The sequence below is a fragment of the Canis aureus genome, chromosome 15, assembly GCF_053574225.1.
Source record: "Canis aureus isolate CA01 chromosome 15, VMU_Caureus_v.1.0, whole genome shotgun sequence".
Lineage (NCBI taxonomy): Eukaryota > Metazoa > Chordata > Mammalia > Carnivora > Canidae > Canis > Canis aureus.
Window position 1 is genome coordinate 29,735,600 of NC_135625.1, and position 22,316 is coordinate 29,757,915.

Below are 22,316 nucleotides of genomic sequence, written 5' to 3' on the forward strand. Positions count from 1 at the left end.
ATGTAATAATATTCTAATTATTTTATAGTTAGAATTTTATGTGACTAAGAAAACTATTTAAAAAATGATTTAGTCTATTAAGCTGCTGGTGCAAACCTCCCTCTGGGCTCACTCGATATTCTAAAAAGGAATGTGTGAAGATTTTTCCAGCCCTATGCTAGGTGAGGGTGTAACTTATACCACATACTACTCAAAATAAAACTGTTTACCTCTCTACCAAGGTCATGTTTAGAAACTATATTTTCCTATCAGATTTGAGGCCTATTTTACAATATCAGGATATAATATCCATAGTGCTTACTTCCATTGTTTATTGTAAGTGGAGCCACAAGGATGGATCATATGGCTGTTGCTTAGAAATCCTGCTTTTGTTTTATTTTTATTTTTTTAAAGATGTATTCATTTATTTTAGAGTAAGAGAACAAGAGAGAGCACAAGTGAGAAGGGCAGAGGGAAAGAGAGAGAATCCCCAAGCAGGCCCCACTCTAAGCCTGAGACCCACACAGGGCTCAATCTCACCAACCTGGAATCACCACCTAAGCTGAAACCAAAAGTCAGTCACTTAACTGCACCACCCAGGCACCCCACAAGCCTACTTTTAATAGCAAGCAAGTATAGAATTCACTTACCGTATTAATACACCAGATCCTTAATACACAGGATGCTAAACCCCTATAAGTGATGATTTGTCTGCCTTAATGAGAGTATTATAATGGAAAGCTAGGCATTTTACAGATGGAACATGTACACCCTTAGAAACATATAAGATCATAAGGTTTTGTTATGATGAAATGAGTATATTAGAGCATAAATTAAGGAGTTACTGTCATTTATTAGGCAGCTTGATATGTCAGGAGTTGTGATATATGATTTTTAAGCATAATCTCATTTGGTGTTCAGAGAACCCTGCAAGTTGAATTCCTATTTTATGTACACAAATGGAGTTTCTAAAAGGATAAACAAATTTCCAAAGGTAACAAGGTTAGTTAACAGCAGAATTAAAATTTGAACATTGATATCAAAGCTGTTGCATTTTCCACAAAAGCACACTGCATGCTTTTCCAAGTATTCAATACATTCCTATTATGAACTGCATATTTTATATTTTATTTGCAGAGTTTAAGTATTTTTTGTACTGGTGTACTGATCCTATCCCAAATTGATGGAAAAGGGAAATACTATAATCATTACTGTTGTTCCAGAAGCTGTTAACTATAGTGTTCTGGGGGATTATATATTAAACTATTACAAGACAAAATTATAAATCTGCCTCCCAGTAGAAAGAATCCTAAGCAGGGAGTCCCATCTGATGTGACACCTCTGACATCGGCCATTGCCAACCAGTATCAATCCTCTTCTCTTTCTCTGCTCACAATTCCACTGGTGGAGATTCCTTAATTTTAGAGATCAAAGTGGTCACTACTTGAGCCCCTAGGGATGAATCATTAGTACTGTAAGCCAATTCTAGTAACTTCTTTCTTTTTGAGAAGTGGTTGGACTCAGTCAAGTCTTCCAGAAGGGCTTCGCTTTCCTCAAGTCCATGTGATTTCTTCAGATGCTGAGATCTTGGGGTGGGTATGAGAATGGACAGCATCTAAGGATGGCCTCACGGAAGGTGGAAAGAACAGCTTCAGGCAGATTGATAAAACTGTGTAATCTTTCTCTGCTCCAGTGTTCAGATAAGTAGTCAAAACTGGCAATACTAATTATTTTAAATTCACAGATACCATACACACACACAGCTGTTCAGAAGATAAAATTAGAAAATAATCCACTTGCATATTTAGACATCAAAATACACATTTTATAGACTTAATTTTCATTGTTATTTTAATATTTCAAACAAAAAAATCAGCAAAATAAAGTGAGATTTTTCCTGGACCCACATTAAAATATGAGGACCAAAAGCAACATTTTCAATTCATTCTTCTGCCTTGGGGCTTTCTCAGTATGTCTCTCTAGGACCTCAATAAATAAAATGTATGCTGTTCTCATATATAACAGCTCCTTTCTGCCAGCTGAAATTCAACACAGTGCAAAAGTCACTTGTCCCCTTCCCCCTCTACCCACCCTGGTCCCCTCTACCCAGTGAAGCCAGACTAGCATTAGAAATGAAGAGGGTAACTGGATAATAAGGAACAAAGTAGAGAGGAGATTTCTAAGACAGTGGGCTTAGAAATTGGGCTAAAGGAACTCTTTACCATACTTTTAACATCCAGATAACTCTTTAAATCCAATTTTAAATAATATCATTAATCCTGTGGCTTAGTCCAGAAGGGGCACAAAAGATCCCTAAGATAATAGGCTTTATTCTAGCCTTTAGACACAAAGGGCTTCTAACAAACCCAACACCATGTGGAAAGCATTCTGATATTCTTTTTTCATAAAGAGAAACTAAAGACACAATCACATACTTATAATCCTCAAAGCACTTTAAAGTAAAGGTACTGTGAAATATAAATTGTCATTTTTAATTTCTCAGTATTCAGAGAAAACGGCTTGATTTCAGACCTCCAAAAAAATAAAGTTCACTTGCCAAATATAAAATGAGCCTTCCCCCAGGTAGAGAAATGAGTGCAGTTTTTTTCTGGGACACAGTCTCAATTATGCAGTACGTGGTCTTTTCTATCATACTGCAGACTACATCTGAAGTTAGAATGACAGCTGCTAACCATGCAAAAAAGATTTTCCATTTTCAAGGAGAAGGCATATTTTATGAATTTAATTTTCTCTAACAGAAAACATAATCCACCTACAAAATGGAATATGATGATTAAATTAACATCTAACTATACCTTGGCCACTAATGGATACAATGTTCCTTAACCAGTGTCAAATTCAGAAAATGCTCCTGCCAGATTAAACCTCTCTAAAGGAGATTAAGAAAATATATGTATCTAATTCATTTATATCAGGAGAAATGACCTGGGGCAGTAATGTTATTTTCTATTAAGGTAATCTGGAAAGTGGATGGGAACCAGTTGGACAGTAATTTAATAGAAGCACAACACAGAACTCAGAAATGAACAAATTTATTCCTTTACTGAAGAATAGTTAAATGGTACCTTAAGCTTGCATTTGATCTGAAAAAATTATTTTCAAAGCCTGGAACATAGTAATTTTATGAACACTATTTCAAAGGTTACTGAGAAAGTATTCCAAAACAAATATAAAGGACATAGTTCCTCTTTAGCGATGATAAAAGTCATTAGGTAAAAAAAGAGTCATTAGAAAGCCATCACTTAAACTTATATATTTACAGTTAAAAAAAATTTTAAGTAAGTTTAAGAGACTTTTACTAGGAATCAAATATCTGTGTGGTCGGGAGAGGAACACATTTGATCTGAGCTACTCAAGAGCTCTGAATGCCCTCATGCAGCTCAGCACCTACACTGTGACTCTGTCTCTGTAATCCATGAAATCAGAGTAAGCAAACTCCAGGACCCTGCTCCAAGGATTGTGGCCAACATTCATTCCAATTAGTTATTGCTTCAAACCTGCTGCTAAATATTCTGAATATATCTCCTTTATCTAAATATATGATTAGTAGATGATAGATGATAGATAGGTAGATAGATGATAGATAGATAGATAGATAGATAGATAGATAGATAGATAGACAGATGATATAGAGAGATAGAGATATAGAGACATAGAGACATAGACACATGGACAAATATGCTAAAATCCTTGTTGTGATACAAAGCAAAAATATTTGGAAACAGTTTGTTTTAAAAACAACCAGGATTCTGGTATTGTTTACTCTCTGGTTGGCTTACCAAATTTATAGCTACTTCCATATACTAACATGTATGTATATAAATATCTATATATAAACATTTGGGCCATTCTGCAACTATCCCAATCCTAAGCTTTCTACATCCCTGACTTCTAACACAATAGCTTTCATATCACCTCCTATATCTTGATATATGACCTATCAGAACTTTTAAAACTTTTACAAATTGATAGAGGTCTTTTACAAATTGGGAGGTACGTGTGGGTGGCATCACTTTCCTCACATTGTCTGGAAATAACCATTAGAATTAACTGAAGGTGGAATGAGAAAGTGAAGTCTCACTTTAAACAGAGACATTTTTATTTGCGTGCTTTTCACAAAAATGACACCTCATATTTTAGATTTAGCTTTTAATAGAAATGTAGAGATTTTCCTGAAATGAATACAGAGATAATTTGATTGTGAGACAGATATAAATTGAGACCTGTAGTAAATTAGTGCTTCAGAAAAACCTTTGCATTAAAAAAATTAAATAAAAAAGGCCTGTTAAGAGCTTCTCAGAATCTCCTGAGAGACTGTTTGTAGAAAGAAACCAATACTTATGCAGGGAATATTTTCTTATAATAAAGGCAATTAAGCCAACTGAATAGGAGATCAAGAAAAAAGTATCCATAAGTTCAGTGCAGTCCTGCCTGGTAACAGAAGATGAATGAATGGTGAATGTTATGAGTTCTTCAGGTTCTAAGATTTTAGGATATGTTTGATGGTTGGTTTACAAGCCACACAAGCCATTACAGTAAACCCCCACCCCCTTATCCACAGGGCATACATTCCAAGACTCCCAGTGGATGCTTGAAAGTACAGATACTACTGAACTGTATATATACTGTGTTTTTTCCTATACATACATACCTATGATCAAGTTTTTTTTTTTAATTTTTATTTATTTATGATAGTCCCACACAGAGAGAGAGAGAGGCAGAGACACAGGCAGAGGGAGAAGCAGGCTCCATGCACCAGGAGCCCGACGTGGGATTCGATCCCAGGTCTCCAGGATCCCTATGATCAAGTTTTAATGTATGAATAGACACAGCAGGAGATTAGTAACAATAACTAGTAATGAAATAGAACAATTATAACAGCATACTATTATAAAAGTTATATGAATGTGATCTGTCTTTCCAAATACCCTATTGTACTGTACTCACTCACCTCCTGATAAGTGAAATGATAAAATGCCTACATGATGAGATGAAGTGAGGTGAACGAATAAGCCCTGGGATGTAGTGTTAGGCTACTACTGACCTTCGACAATTCAGCAGAAGGAGGATCATCTGCTTCTGGACTGAGGTTGACTGTGGGTAATAAAAACCTCAGAAACCAGAAAGTGAAACCATGGATAAGGAGGCACTACAGGCATACCTTGTCTTATCATGCTTTGCTTCATTACACTTACAGATCATTGTTTAAGGTTTGTTGCAACCCTTTGTGGAGCAAGACTATTGACACCATTTTCCCATCAGGATTTGCTTAACTTTGTGTCTCTGTGTCATACTTCAGTAATCCTCACAATGTTGCAATTTTGTCATTATTATATTTGTTATGTGATCTGTGGTCAGTGATTACAACTCGCTGAAAGCTGAGATGATGGTGAGCAGTTTTTAGCAATACAGTATTTTTAAATTAAGATATGTACTTTTTTTAAGCGTAACACTATGGCACAGCTAATGGACTAACATGTAATGTAAATATAATTTTTATGTGCACTGGGGAATCAAAAAATCATGTTATTATGATATTGATTTTATTGCAGTGGTCTGGAATCAAATCCTCAATATCTCTGAGATATACCTGTACTGTAGATTGATATTTTGTTTATTCCATCAGATTTTATTGATTAGAACACTGTATGAAATGGAGAAGGAAGTAAAGCTTAAACATACATTCACTTAAGAAATATTTTTTCCAAGGTCCCTGGAGGGCACAGTCATTTAAATGGCAGACAGTCAGTTTTGACTCAGGTCCTGATCACGAGATTGTGAGATGGAGCCCCATGATAGGCTGTGTGCTCAGTGTGGGGTCTCCTTGAGATTCTCTGTTCCTCTTCCTCTGCTTACTCTCTCTCTCTCTCTCTAAAATAAATCAATACATCTTTATTTTTTTAAAAAAGTAAATACTTTTTCAATGCCGACTCATTGCAAAGCCCTGTTTAGGATATTAAGATACATCAGCAAATAAAACAAAATCCTCTTTCTCATGGAGTTTATATTCTATTGGATGAGATAACTAGTAAACAAACACATAAATAAATGCTATCAAGAATAAATAAAGCAAAGTAAGAAGGGTATGATGAAAGGTGTATTTGCGATTTCCATGGGTGGTCAAAGAAGATCCCACAGTATAGCTGACTTTTGTTTGTTTGTTTTTTTTTTTTAATAATAAATTTATTTTTTATTGGTGTTCAATTTGCCAACATACAGAATAACACCCAGTGCTCATCCCATCAAGTGCCCCCCTAGTGCTCATCACCCATTCACCCCCACCCCCTGCCCTCCTCCCCTTCCACCACCCCTAGTTCGTTTCCCAGAGTTAGGAGTCTTCATGTTCTGTCTCCCTTTCTGATATTTCCTACCCATTGCTTCTCCCTTCCCTTCTATTCCCTTTCACTATTATTTATATTCCCCAAATGAATGAGACCAGATAATGTTTGTCTTTCTCTGATTGACTCATTTCACTGAGCATAATACCCTCCAGTTCCACCCACGTTGAAGCAAATGGTGTATTTGTCATTTCTAATGGCTGAGTAATATTCCATTGTATCCATAGACCACATCTTCTTTATCCATTCATCTTTCGATGGACACCGAGGCTCCTTCCACAGTTTGGCTATTGTGGACATTGCTGCTATAAATGAAACGCCGGGACACCTGCACCCCGATGTTTATATAGCTGACTTTTGAACTGAGAACTGAATGCAAAAAAATCCATGTGGGGGAGGGTTACTCCAGGACAGTAGTCAGGTCAAGTTCCTGAGGCAGGTGTGCAATTGACACCTTCCAGGAATGACCGGAAGGCCAATGTACCCACAGAGTGCCAGGAGCAAGTAGGGAAGTGGAAGAGAAGAAAAAAGAGTTAAGTGAGGTAGAGAACTGGGCTGAGAGACCAGGCTGCTCTAAGCCATCTACGAGATTTGTACTTTATTTTAAATGAGGTTAGAAGGTATTAGAGAGATTTTAAGATCACTTATTAGAGTAGGATGCCATTTGGAGGGTCAGGAGATGAATATGATCTGACTCCTCTTTTAAAGGATTGGCCAGTCTGCTCTATGGAGCATAGACTGCAGGTCAGCAGTGTAGAAAAAGGGAAGCCAGTTAGGAAAGTTAGCCAATGGTCAGCTGTGCTAGGCAGTCCTGGTCCAAGTGTTGAGAAGTTGGATTAAAGCTATATGCTTAAAAGAAATTGACAGAACTAGGTGAAGAAAGTGTGTCAAAACAAGTTAGAACTACAAAACTGGAAAATGCAACTCCCGGATAAATCAAACAAAACTATCTGATTTGTAATATAGACGTAAGATGTATAAATTTATATACACTTTTGTTGAAAATATTATGCATCAATAACCATAGTATAAAGAAATGTCTCACAGGTGACACTGTCCTGAGTTGAATAAGGTAGTTCCAAAAATAGTGAGCTACTCCCATAATTAAAAGTTTCAAGGCGGAGACTATGTGCATCCCTCCACAGTGGTGTTCTAGAGGGCTCCGGTAGCATCACATGAGAGATTATATTTCTTGGATTTAAGCCTTTTTTATGATTTTCATTCTACCGGGGGGGGGGGGATTAGGAGAAATGAACATACAATGGAAAAACTTCAAAGAAATGAAAGATAAGTTTTATTTTCCTGTAATCTTTCTTTCAAAATATCCTTAATACCATAAGCTTCAGTGAAATATATGTTGGTTCCTTCACTGATGCATGAATACACCCACAGCAGATTGTACATACAAAACCTCCGTCAACAAATAGAGAATGGTTTCATTGTCTGCAATAGCATTCCCTGATTGGAAGCAGTCCCTTGGGTATTCATTACTGAAGATAAATCCCACCCCCTTGAAACTGCGGCTGCCCTTAGCCCTTGAAACTGCGGCCACCACTCATGATTATCAGACAAGACATAGCTGGTGAATCCATTTGTTCTATTCAGCTTTAGACCAACACAGGTGATTAACCAGGTAAAACTCTTATTCTTCTTCTTGTATTCAATATCATATATAGCAATATATCTATATGCTAATGCTATTATGGGAGAGGTTTGCATATTAACACATTTCTGAAAATGTAGTCCTGATACTTTACTCATAAAGGAAAGTTCTCTAAGGGGAGAAAAATGCCTATACTTAAGTATACATTTTTTTTTAAAAAATTGAAATGCATAGGGTCACTCTCTTATATTATTTGAAGTTGCATTCATCTAAAAATGTAATGCTTTCTTGTGGAAGTATAAATTTTGAACAATAATTGATAGTTGCAATGCTCTGATGTAACTATCTGAAAATATGATTTTTGCTGCATAGTTCAAAGTGAAATATTTTTTCAGTTTAACGCAGACGATGTGGGATTTGCATTTTCATTTTTGTTTCCATCTCATCATTTTATTGAATAATTTCAGTACACAATATCATAAAGTTAGCATTGCATTTTGAAGTAATCTTTATGAATGCTTATAGTCATTTCAATTAGAAAAATTAATTTTATAGTGTTCTTTTTATCAGAACTTTTTCATAGAATTTGATCAAAAGCTATTAAATAAATCATGTGTGTCTCCTGACAATTAACTAATGTGCCAAATAGATCCAAGCATTCCCAGAGAAATATGTTAGCAAGGCTATATTTTCTAAAGGCATAGCTTTTTCAAAATGCAGAGCTGCTTGATCAACAATGTTATAAATGAAATGATTGGTTGCCTTGAGGTTGAGAGCTAATTGAATGAACAGAGTGTTTCTCCTTACAGCAACCTATAACACTAATGGATAAGCTAATTCTTTCTTCCCTAAAGTAATTGCACAGTCATCCTTAATTTAAAATCACTTGCATTTACTCAGTTGTTTTCAAACAGGGCAAAGGTCCTGAACAGTTGTACTGGAGAGATTTAAATTGTCAATATGACGTAGAGTGTAGGACCTTTCAGTGTAAGTAATTAAAATTTACTGTGCATCTTTTTTTTAATGTTATGTTGAATACACTATCTACTATGATTAGCAAGAAAGCTAATATTTCTACAAATTGACCTTATAAAACCCTAATTATGATCTTATTAGGTCTCTGGTTGATTCAATTGCCTTTCTGTTTCCGCATCATGTAGGAAATTCTGAATAAAATATTGAAGAAAAATTTCAGAGATTCTTATCAGTCAAACTCTGCCTAGATTAGTGAATTGTATTTATTATTTTTAAAAATATTGCTAAGATTCCTAAACCAGTGAATGATGTTAGAAACATTATATAGATATGTGTGACAGTAAAAGTCAGTACCTTAATGTCTACATGAGAAAACCAAGCCCATATTTCCATTACTGTCTTCATGCACAAGAGTAAATGATTACAAGCTAAGTATTACTCCATGTTTTTAGTATTTCATATTATAGACAGTGTACAGAGCAAGATTATTTTTTGAATTTTATTAAACATAACTTCATTTTTCAAACCATTTATTAATGTTCTTAAATTTAGCTATCTTAAAATTTAGCATGTTTGCTTTATTTTATTTTAATAGCTATGCTATCTAAAGTATTGCCACCCAAAACTCCTAAGAAATCTTAATTTCTAGAGTCTTAAAATAAGTTGAAAATAAGTTTTCAACATACCTAGCAAAAAGGCCTATGCCTTAAAATCCAATTATATTATTATGTATGGTGACAGATGGTAACTACACTTAGCATGGTGAGTGTAACAATGTATACAGAATTGTCAAATCACTATGTTGTAACACCTGAAACTAAAATAATATTTTATGTCATCTATACTTCAATTAAAAAATTCAATTATATTATCAGTACAAGTAGAAATGGCTTGATGACAGAAAATTAATTGCTGCAGATGCTTTTATCTAAACAGATTTTTAAAATACAGGAGAATACAAAGGCCTTACGTTGAAACCTTCACAGAATTGGAAAGTATAAAAAGCCAAAATTCTTAGAAATAGTAGGAATTTGAGATAAAAGTGGTTTTATTTTTGTTTCTTTGTTCAGTAGCCTGGAAAAGGCTTGATTTTGCCACAACTTAAAAAAAAAAAATCTATGAAGAATTTTGAGCAGACACAAAAACAGGCAGAGTAGCATAATGAACTTCTAGGTAGCCTGGACTAAGTGTTAGTAATTAACATATAGGTGCATCCTTGCCTCATACATCACCCTTCAATCCGTCCTAGTTCCTCTTTTATTTTGAAGTAAATTCTAGGCATCATATAATTTCATCTGTAGGTATTTCAGCATGCATTGCTAACAAACATTTTTCTTTAAAATGCAATTGACCCTTGAAGAAAATGGGTTTGAACTACATGGGTCCACTTATATGTGGATTTTTAAAAATAAAAACAGTACAGTAATGTATTTTCCTTATGATTTTCTTTTTTTAAAAAGATTTTATTTATTTATTCATGAGAGACACAGAGAGAGAGGCAGAGACACAGGCAGAGGGAGAAGCAGGCTTCATGCAGGGAGCCAGACGTGGGACTCGATCCCAGGGTCTCCAGGATCAGGCCCTGGGCTGGAGGTGATGCTAAATCATTGAGCCACCCGGGCTGCTCAGATTATGATTTTCTTAACATTTTCTCTTCTTTACCTTACATATAGGAATACATTATATAATACATATTATGAAATATATGTTAAGCTACTGTTTATGTTATTGTTAAGGTTTCTGATCAATAGTCAGCTATTAGTTTTGAGGGAATCAAAAGTTATATTTAGATTGATTTTCAACCATGGGACAGGTTGGCATCCCTAAATCCCAAGTTGTTCAAGGATCAACTATACTACAACAGCATGATCACATTTTTAAAAAAATAAGCATCCTTAGTTATCACTACGTATATATTAAATGTATAACTATCCTGTAGCCTCCTAAATGTCATTTTTCAAACATTTGTTTAAATCAGGATCTAAATAAAGCTCACACATGGCAATTAGTTGATTTTTTTTTAATCTATAAATTTTCCTATCTCTTTTTTTACCCTTGCACTTTGTTGAAATATCTCTAGATTTTTGTCTTGTAGAATATCCATCTGGACTTTCTAACTATCGTATTGTGGCATGACTTAGCATGTTTCTTTACCTTCCACGTTGTATGCTGTCATTTGCGTCTAGAGAATCGCTCAGATTCAGTTTCCATTTTTGGCCAGGAACTTCAGGGTTAGTTTTGTGTTCCTCCATCAGGAGACACTGAGCGTGTGGTTGTTTTCCTTTTGGTGATACCAGCAGGCATGAGTGTTCGATGTTGTATATTTCGTTTTGAAATGTAAAAGCATACAGTGAATTCTGAAAAATGAAAATTGAAGATATTTAATGAAAAACAACCCAAAATGAAGTATGAATATCACTTCTGGGTTACTTGGCTGGCAAAATCTGGTGATTTTGCCCAGAACTGCAGTTTCTAGAGCTTGAAATTCGTATACAGTAAAAATTAAATATTTTATATTTCTTAGAAATTGCACACTCAATTCCTTCCTTCTATTCCCTTTTCTCTGTTTTGTTTGTTTGTTTGTTTGTTTCTTTGTCCTACTACTCCAGCTCTTCAGGGGACACTCAAACAAGTTACTTAAGTTGTCATTTCATGCATGATCTTTATTGTTGCCATCTCATATACTGATAATTCTAACAATTACTTGCCTATAAATATTAACTTGGTTATATAATAGTTATGTTTCTAGGAATCAAAAAGAGGGCATGTAGCCTGAAAAGTAATATTTGCTCTACTTTTACTTACCTAAGAAATATGACTCACATGTTAAAATGACAACTTTTAAAAAAATTTTTTGACAACTTTTAAAAAAAGATTTATTTATTTATTAGAGAGAGAGTCAGGAGTGGGAGGAGGGGCAGAGGGAGAGAGAGAGGAAAGCAGACTCCCCACTGAGTTGGGATCCCCATGAGCATGGGACTCCATTTTAGGACCCTGAGGTCATGACCTGAGCTGAAACCAAGAGTCAGATGCTCAACTGGCTGAGCCACCCAGGCGCTCCAAAGCACCAGCTGTTTTTTTTTTTTGTTTTTTTTTAAGTTATATTTATGGGATCAAATGGCAGAATAATTTTTGATAATTTTCTCAGACAGGAACTTATGCATTAAAGTATAAGAAAGCATCTGCTTATTGGAAAATGGGAATCAGAGCTCAAGAGCTAGTCAGAAACCTGATTCCTGGAAATAAAACATGGGAAGCCAGTCCTAGAGCAAAGCTAACTTATTGGTGGAAGGCTAGGCATTATATTAGCACTGCTTGAAGCTGTCCCCGAGAATAACATTAAATGGGGCACAAGGGCATCTTTCACGTGGGATTTATATGAGTTTATCTTAAGAGATTAGATGATAGGGCATCTGGGTTGCTCAGTAGGTTAAGTGTGCCTTCAGCTCAGGTCATGCTTCTGGAGTCCTGGGAGTCTGGGATCAAGCCCCTCATTGGGCTCCCTGCTCAGCAGAGAGTCTGCTTCTCCCCTGCCCCTCACCCTGCTCATGTTCTGTCTCTCTAATAAATAAATAATCTTAAAAAAGAGAGAGATAGATGAGATGAAAGTGGAGTTCCAATTTTAAAAGTGTGTAAGACCCCAAATAAATAAATATGTATTTATCAGGAAGTACTGAACAAGCAAAAAATGAAATACAAGTTAAATCAGAAAAAATATCCATGATGGTTTTACAAAATGGATTTTACATATAGAAAGAATATATTCCATTTAGAGTAGTTAAATGAGTTTACACTGCAAATAGGCAAATGCATACAAATAATGGCCCTGATCAATTGATGCTTATAAATGTCTATATGTATATAATATGAAAATAAAATAAGGAAAAAAAACTTCATTTTGGGTGCTGTTTATGCCAATTCCATTATTTTATGCAAAAAAAATGTATTTACTTTGAATGAAAAAGAATTCTTCAACTACCTAAGATTTTGAAAGGCAGAAAAATAAAAGGAAATCTTTATTGGGAATAAAGATAATCATACTTTACATATGATTATATAGTTTTATATTGTCACTTTTCCTTTGTTTTAACTCTATCTGTACTTTCTGATTTGAGTCGAGATGATTTGCTTGAGAGTTGCCTAGTAATTGACAAAATACGTAAAATTTCTTAATGTTGAGTAATTTTTACACTTCCTTGGATATCCCATTATAGCTAATTTTCTAAGATTTAGATAATGTGAGTGACTGTAGAGGTATACCTCATTTTATTGTGCTTCACTTCATTGTGCTTTGCAGGGAACACATTTTTTTGCAAATTGAATGTTTATGGCAACCCTGTGTTAGGCAAGTCTATCGTGCCATTTTTCTAACAGCATTCACTCACCTTGTGCCCATCATATTTTGGTAATTCTGCAATATATCAAACTTTTTAATTATTATTTTATTTACTATGGTGATCTATGATTAGTAGATAAGACTATTGTAATTGTTTGGGGTACTATGAAAGGAAGAGTCTCACATCTCTCACTTTAAATCCAAAGCTAGAAATGATTAAGCTTAGTTTCGAAGACTTGTCAAAAGCTGAGATAGGCTGAAAGCTAAGCCCCTTGTGCCAAACAGTTAACCAAGCTGTGAATGCAAAGGAAAAACTCTTGAAGGAAATTAAAACTGTCATTCCAGTCAACACAGGAATGATAAGAAAGTGAAAATGCCTTCATGCTGATAGGAAAAAAGTTTGAGTAGTCTGGATAGAAGATCAAACTAACCATGTTTCCTTAAGTCAAAGCCTAATCCAGAGCAAGGCCATAATTCTCTTCAATTCTATGAGGGCTGAGAGAGATGAGGAAGCTGTAGAAGGAAGTTTAAAGCTAGCTGGGGTTGATTCATGATGTTTAAGAACAGAAGACATCTCCATAACATAAAAATGCAGGGCGAAGCAGCAAATGCTGTTGTAGAAGCTGTAGCAAGTTATTCAGAAGACATAGCTCAGATAAATTGTGACGGTGACTACACTAAACAGATTTTTAGTGTAGACAAAAGAGCTGTATTTTGGAAGATGATGCCACCTAGGACTTTCATAGCTAGAGAGGAGAAGTCAGTGCCTGGCTTCAAAGATTTAAAGTGCGGGCTGACTCTCTTGTTAGGGGCTAATGCAGCTAGTGACTTTAAGTTGAAGCCAGTGCTCATTTACTATTCTGAATATTTTAGAGCCCTTAAGAATTTTGCTAAATCTACTCTGCCTGTGCTCTGGAAAAACAATGCCTGGAGGATAGCACGTCTGCTTATGGCATGGTTTATGGGATATTTTAAGCCCACTGTTGAGATCTATAGATCAGAAAAGATTACTTTCAAGATACCCACTGCTTATTGACAATGTATGTGGTCATCCAAGAACTCTGATAGAGATGTATAATGAGATTAATGGTGTCTTCATGCCTGTGAACATAAAATATATTCTGCAGCCCATGAATCAATGAGGAATTTTGACTTTCAAGGCTTATTATTTAATATAAGACCACTGCCATAAAGAGTGATTCCTCTGATGGATTTAAGCAAAGTAAATAAAAAAATCTGGAAAGGACTCACCATTTGTGATGCCATTAAGGGTATTCATGACTCAAAGGAAGAGGTCAAAATATTAACATGTACAGGAGTTTGGATGAAGTTGATTCCAACCCTCATGGATGACTTTGAGGAGTTCAAGACTTCAGTGGAGGAAGTTAACTGCAGATGTGTTGGAAATAATAAGGGAATGAGGATTAGAAGTGGAGTCTAAATATGGGACTGAGAATTGCTGCAAGCTCATGATCAAACTTGAGTAGATGAGGGTTGCTTCCTTCCTTCCTTCCGTTTTTATTTTTCTTTCCTTTTTAAGTAGGCTCCATGCCTAGTGCAGAGCCCAACATGGGGCTTAAATTCATGACCCTGAGATCAAGACCTGAGCTCAAGAGTCAGATGCTTAATTGACTGAGCTACTCAGATGCCCCAAAAGTGTTTTTTTGGTTTTTGTTTTTCTTTCTTTCTTTCTTTCTTTCTTTCTTTCTTTCTTTCTTTCTTTCTTTCTTTCTCTCTTTCTTTTGATGGAATCTACTCCTAGAGAAGAGGCTGTGGAGATTATTGAAATGACAACAAAAAATTGAGAATATTCCATAAACTTAGCTGATAAAGCAGAGGCAGGGTTTGAGAAAATTGACTCCAATTTTGAAAGAAGCTCTACTATGGGTAATATCTATTAAACAGCAATCTATTTTGCAGAGAAATAGTTTGGGAAAGGAAGAGTCAATCAATGAGCGAACATCATTGTTGTCTTATTTTAAGAAATTACTGCAACCACCACCCCAATCTTCAGCAACCACCACCCTGATCAGTCAGCAGCCATTAGCGTCAAGGTCAGGTCCTTCACCAAAAAAAAAGATGATGACTTATTGAAACTTACATGATGGGTAGGATTTTTTTAGCAATAAAGTACTATTAATTAAAATATGTACATTTTTTAGCTATAATGTAGAGCATATTTAATATACTACAGTATAGTGCAAACATAACTTTTATATGCATTAAGAACCAAAAAATTCATTTGACTCGCCTTATGGCAATATTTGCTTTATTGCTCTGGTCTGGTACTGAACCTGTAATATCTCTGAGGTATGCTGATATACTTCTTTAGTGGAAATGTTGAGCCTCACTGAGACATTTTAATTACTTTAGGTTTTAATTTCCCACAAGAATTCCCTAATTTATTTCCTCTTACTTAAGTTTTCAATCAGTGAATCCTATCCAATCTATGCCTTAAGAGAGTTTGTAAATTAATTGAAAGGTTATCAGAGGAACAGACATGTCTCCTCATAGTACACTTACTTAAATATAAGTCCATAAAGAAATAATTGAGAATTACATGATTTGGAGCCCCTTGCAGCCTGAGTTTTTGGCACAACTCCTAAAAGAAGAGAAGCATTTTTTTTTTTATTGCCTTCTAATGACAAGGCTTAAGGGTTCTTGAGATATGGCCATCTGGATGAGTGCCTCCAACTAATAAAACTGGGTAGTGCCTCCAATTCAGGCTAGGCTCATTTGCGAATGGTGCACATGATAAGGACGCTAAACCTGATCAGATGTCCAATAGGTCCGTAACTTACACAAGCTGATATGTACATAGTAAGTTTGAGCTTTGTTTTGCTTTCTCAACTGTATTTTAGTTATTATTTAAGGACATTATAACACTTTTTCTTTCTTCAGAATTGTACTAGCTATTCAAGGACCTTTATATTTCCCAGTTGAGAATCAGGTTGTCGAGGTCTATCAAACAAAGAGATTTTTTTTTTATTGGGACTAAACGTAAGTATAAATTGGCTAGAATTGACATTGCAATATTAAGTCTTCCAATCTATATACTTAGTACATGAATCCATTTACTTAGATCTTTGTTAATGTCTCTCAATAATGTTTTATAATTTTCAGGGTAAATTATTTCTGCAAATTCTGTAGTTTATTACTAGATATTTATGTCCTTGGTTATCCTTAGTTCTTACCTTCTTCATCAGAATTTGGCAATAAATTTATAAAAGAAGATGTTCTCCATCTTTTTGTCATCTAGAATAATTTGACTAATAGAACAATGTTAGTAAAAACCACCTGAGCCCAGCTTGTATTTAGTGATAAGCAATTAACAAAATTTTCCTCATCAATCTGGATTTGTTTTATTGTATCCAACTCACTTTTAGTAGTTTATTATTTTTCTAGGACATTATTCTTTTTATATGAATGTATAAAATTATTTATAAGAGATTGGCCTAATGATTTTTACAATTCTTTAATTTCTCCTGCTCTGGTGAATGTATCTGCTTTATTACTTCTAATGTCATATTTTTCTTTTCTTTCTTTTTGTTTTGCTCACACATGACAGGTGAATTTTTATTATTGGTATTTTTTATATAAACAGATCTTTTCAGTCCATATGCTTGTTTTCTAATTCACAATTTTTTTTTTTTAATTCACAATTTTTAAAAAGTATCATCTGTGTTAATTTAGTTTGCCTACTTATTTTAGCCTCATTTCTTGTACTTAAGTTAAATGTTTAGTTTAACTTATTTTCAATTATATCTTAGTTACAGAAAGTTATAATTTTCTTAGAGTGTAACTAAACATGAATTATTTTTTACATTTATATTCTATACAGAATTTTATATTTTCTTATCCAGAATAATTAAAATGCTAGTTTTGCAACCATTCCCAATGGCAAAAAAAGTTTATTTCTCAAAATTCCAGCTTATTCATGGTGTGAGGCAAAGTTGATATAAACATATATATATGCAAAGAAGTTGACTTGGGGTTGATAGGTCATTTGTAAGATCACTGCCTAAACTGATTTATTGCATACTGGTTATTAAAGCAGAGTAACAAAAATAATAATGCAATGATAATAAAGTTTACTTTGAGTCATTTGAAGAAAAATACAAATGTGTATTTTGTTTGCAAATGTAAATTTATTAATATCAGCATATGAATTGAAGAATAATAACTCACTTTATGTTTTATTTAGCCATGAAACTCTTTCTTCACAGAAAATAGGTATTGAATATATAATAATAAAAATAAACAAAGCAGAACTACTGTTGAGTGGGCTCATCAGAGGTGGGGAGGGATGGGTTTGTCCAGATCTCCCCTCTGCCTACCCAGGAGAAGGCAGCTCTTGACAGGTTTCTTAGCAGCATGCAGAAAACACTCATCTATTTGAAAAATGATATGAGGGGAAAAACAGTAAAATTTTAGTTGGATTTCATTTTCTTTGTTATACTTCTCTGGAGTATCATACTTATTCTCATTTGACATTGTAATAATTCTAATTCTACATAAAAATCTGAACTAACACTCCAAAAACTCGAGAAAGTAACCTCTATAAAATAAGAAAGTGGAAGCCTAGTAAGAGATTTGTTTAGACAGAGGCCAGACCATTGCTGATGGCAGAGTAAAATTAGTAGTCAGACTCTTGATAGTTCTTTACTTTTTCTATATAAACATCTCTAACTCCTGATAATTTATTTAAGTCTGCATTCCATGCAAAGTTAGCTAAATTTAGTTGCCTTGTGGCTTTCTTATTCCATATATGATGTAATTTCAAATCTTGCATATAACAATTCAAATTAAAATAGATCAGAATGTGTCTATAAGTGTTTTCTCAGTCCTTCTATATAGTTATGAAGTGTATTTTGAGTAGAGACTTCTAAGAGAGCAAGATGTTGATTTTGAATAAAAATGTATCCCTTAAATATATATACTTCATGTATCATGATATCATTTCTTCTAGCCTCATCAATGTCTCTCATGTTTGTACATACTACAATTCCATTCAAGCTTTTATCTATCACACATGTATATGCACATACAATGATCGTTATCCTATTGTAGATATGTAAAATAAGATTTACTCGCTAAAATGAGTAAAATATTTCAATTTATCAATATACTGAAAAGAATAGCCCCCCAAAATAGGATGATGTTTCAGGAAAATTGTTTTAGCTTTACCATGGTATTAAAACTCGTGCAAGTGGCTACAATTAGCAGTCTTAACAAACATTGCATGATTAATTCTCGTAAGTAATGGGAGAAGCAAAGCAGATGGCCCCATCATTTTTTATGTCATTCCTCTAGTTTAAAAATTGTCCAAAGTCAGCTATAATAAAAAGCCAAGATATAAGCTGGAAGTGCATCCATCATTCCTCTGATTTTTCTTTACAAATTAAGTGTGGATAATTTGTTTCATAGTGTTCAAAAATAATATCAATAAATTTGGTAAGAACTTTGGATCCAATAAAGCAACTATAACAGTATTAAATTTTTGGCTAACAGAAGTCCAAGGGAGCATATAATATGGAAAATCTAAATTTTCCTGGTCCTTGCTGGACTTTTTATGAAAAACAAGATGGCACCATTCTTCTAATCTTTTCTTCAAACAACTGAACATTGAAAAAAAGAAGAGAGTGTATTTACATCTGAATTTAGAGTTCAGAGTTCTAGAAGCACGCTTTGGCTCTCTTCTCAATAAGGAACAAAGTTTGTGCTGAAGCAGCCACCCAATCACTGACTATAAAATGTGATACTATTGAAATTAATTTATTTACTATTTTAACTTCCCCCCACAGTCTTTACCATTTGAATCTCAAAAGAACTTATGCAAAGTGGACCATTTACTATAGGTATATTTAAAAATATGTATTTATATATTTTAATATTTATTCATTTATTTGAGAGGAGAGAGAGCTAGAGACCATGTGCAAAGAAGGAGGAGGGGCTGAGGGAGAGAGAGAATCTCAAATAGACTCCAGGCTGAGCACAGAACCCAACTTAGGGCTCAATCTCTCGACCGTTAGGTGATGACCTGAGCTGAAATCAAGAGTCAGACACTTAAACAACTGAGCCACCCAGGCACCCCTAAGTATATTAAGAATATTTAACTCAGGAGGGACTCCTAGGTGGCTCAGTGGTTGAGCTACTGCCTTTGGCTCACGGCACAATCCCAGAGTCCCAGGATCAAGTCCCATTTCAGGCTCGCTGCAGGGAGCCAGCCTCTCCTTCTGCCTATATCTCTGCCTCTATTTCTGTGTGTCTCTCATGAATAAATAAACAAAATCTTTTAAAAAAAGAATATTTAATTCAGGAAATTATTAAACTTATCAGATATATGTCTAGAAGATGTACGTGTACATACATGTAAGAGTAGCATATATAAAAAGAAGAGATTTCCTAAAGTTGTATTTTTCTGGATAATTTTTGAGTGACATATTTTGAAATAAAAAGTCCAGTGCCATAATATGCCATGATCCTGGGTTTCTCACAATATTAAGTGAAACCATTTTATTTAGGTTGATTTAACATTTGTGAATCTACAGAGAAAAAAGTACAGTTCTATTTAAAGATCTTTAAGATACAGAAATACAACAAACCTCAGGCAATGTTTGGCACTGTGTTAATGACACATATTTTCACAATTGGTAATCTTTCTCTACTTGAGAGGATGTTTATGTTTAATATGTATCTCTAATAGTTACCAGCATTATCTTTCACCAAGATTTCTTCAACTCAACAAGAGTCAAAACTGTTAAACAAAGTCAATGTGTTTCTTACTTTTTTCCTTAATCACTTCTTTGATGATTGTAAAGTATCTTTGAAGACTTCAAGATTAAAGATAAATTTTGATATTTATTTAATATTCATGTCATTCATGCCAGGCTATTCAAAATGCCAAAGGTGGGACATTTTGATGCATTTCTCTTTATCAAATTCCAAATATGACTTTTGAAATACTGAAGTATATGGTATTTCTGTTTACCTAACTGTTATATCTATTATTCCAAGTATTCACTGATGTTGGTTTCATAGTTAATATACTTTCATGAAACTGAAAACATTTATGATAAAACAGTCAGGAGGATTGCCACCTGACATCTAGAACACTACTCTCTTTCAAAAAGAACATGCTTGTGATTTTTACTAGCAAAAAAAAATGTAAGTTACTAAATGTGTCTTTGATTGGGGAAGAGGGGCTAGAAGCATCTCTATCATTTCTTTCTTAGTGATCTTAATGCCTATGACTGCAAAAGAAAAATGACGATTTCACCAATGACCTTTAGTCATTCCACTCAGATTCTCTATGTGTCTGAAGAGATAGTCTGTGATTCAGACTATCCCATTTTTGCACAAGAAAGATAAAAAGACACAATAAAATAGGAATCAAAAATTGAGAGTCAATCAAATGTTAAATTTGAAAGGAGTTTTCACAGTGCACAAGACCGAATGTGATGGTGACATGAATTGTTGACTTATACATCCTGTGTATGAAATTTTAAAAAATAATAAAATAAGAGAAACCTGAAATCAATCATTGCTCCTAACTTGTTTGAAAACCTGAAACAATCTCTAGATTGCAAGTATATGTTTTAAAGGTGGTCAGAATATTGTTTTGAAAAGCCAATGATAGGGAACGCCTAGGTGGCTCAGTGGTTGAGTGTCTGCCTTTGGCCCAGGGCATGATCCTGGGATCAGGGATCAAGTCCCGCATCGGGCTCCTTGCAGGGAGCCTGCTTCTCCCTCAGCCTATGTCTCTACCTCTCTCTGTGTGTCTCTCATGAATAAATAAATAAAATCTTTAAAAAAAAAAGAAAAGTTGATGATAGGAGAGGTAAAGACCCTGGGTTTAGAAAAAGGGAAATGTATCATGTGCAATGAAAATGAGGATTATAGACACTTAAGAAGTATTGAGTAAAAAATTGAAGAGCTCTGTGAAACACAGACTTGTGAAATTCTCTCAGAATGCAGGCAAGAAGGTGGAAGTGACTTGAGAGAGAATTTGATACAATGATAGAACAGACAGTAGTGACAGAAGCAATGTTCCTTCAAAATAAATTGAAACATTGGCTATAGAATAAACAATTACAGAAAACTCTTCTAAACTGAATACAGGCCTAAGTAAAGCCAAATCACTCTCAGCAAAATCAGTAAAACAGGCCTATACCTCAGAAGGTCATGAGGATTTTATTTGTTTAAGTCAGGAAGTCTTATATTTGGGTTTCATGTTTATTTTTATTCAAGTTTTATTATTATCATATGGTGAGAGAATCTTTACATGAGTATTTTCTTTCCATTTCTTGGCTTGTGCTTCTCACAATATGACGATTTCACCCTGGTGTACAACAATGTAACCATCATGAGCACACACACATGGATGAAGCTCTTTGTCCCCAGAACAGCCTTTCCTCATGGTTGTGCAGGACTGACTTCCTAATCAATTTTTACTGTGTCCCTTCTAAGTCTATCTAAGAGCACCAAGTCTTCTTTTCTAAAATCGTCAAATCAGGTTAGTCCCATAGAAGTCCACTTTGAGAAACTCAGTTTTGCCTCAGTCAGGAGGTGCCCCATGAGACTCTAATAGTAAATAGCCTTCAGGGCACCTGGGTGGCTCAGTCAGTTAAGTGTCTGACTCTTGGTTCTGCTCAGATCATGATCACATGGGTTGGAAGATGGTGCCTGGGAGTCTGGGGCTGGCTCCCAGCAGGGAGTCTGATTGAAAAGTCTTTCCCTCTGCCCCTTTCCCCTCAAATAAATAAATCTTTAAAAAACAAAAACAAAAACAAAACAAAACAAAAAAACCTTCTTAGGTAAGTGACTTAAAACAGCAAAAGGTTTATTTCTCATCGAAGGCACATATCTATTGCTCTCTCTCTTTTAAAGATTTTATTTATTTGAGAGAGAGAGAGAATAATCAGTAGGGAGGGGCAGAGGGGGAGAGAGAGAGAGAGAAGCAGACTCCTCGCTGAGAAGGAAGCCCAATGTAGGGCTCATCCCAGGACCCCAGGATCATGACCTGAGCCTAAGGCAGTCGCTTAACCAACTGAGCTTTTGCTCT

The 22,316-nt window shown here is 34.7% G+C and overlaps 2 protein-coding genes across 5 annotated transcripts in view; one reads left to right on the forward strand and one right to left on the reverse strand.

The window, feature by feature from the left end:
- Positions 1-5,718: 5,718 nt before the first annotated feature.
- The window catches only part of C15H8orf48 (chromosome 15 C8orf48 homolog), a 33,172-nt gene continuing 16,574 nt past the window's right edge, over positions 5,719-22,316 (reverse strand). For 2 of the 3 annotated variants that reach the window (XM_077848968.1, XM_077848969.1), the window contains one exon: positions 17,381-17,643. Coding sequence is in view for 1 of the 3 variants with exons in the window: in XM_077848969.1 (XP_077705095.1) it covers positions 17,640-17,643 (4 nt within the window). In the remaining 2 variants the exon portion in view is untranslated. Of the gene's footprint in view, positions 5,872-11,070; positions 11,274-17,380; positions 17,644-22,316 lie in introns of those variants that run through there. The other variant, XR_013352788.1, reaches the window with a different exon arrangement.
- Positions 7,857-22,316, forward strand: part of DLC1 (DLC1 Rho GTPase activating protein) — a 495,960-nt gene continuing 481,500 nt past the window's right edge. Inside the window, exon 1 of one of the 2 annotated variants that reach the window (XM_077848958.1) lies at positions 7,857-7,971. The gene's annotated coding sequence lies outside the window, so the exon portion shown is untranslated. The remainder of the gene's footprint in view (positions 7,972-22,316) is intronic. The other variant, XM_077848956.1, reaches the window with a different exon arrangement.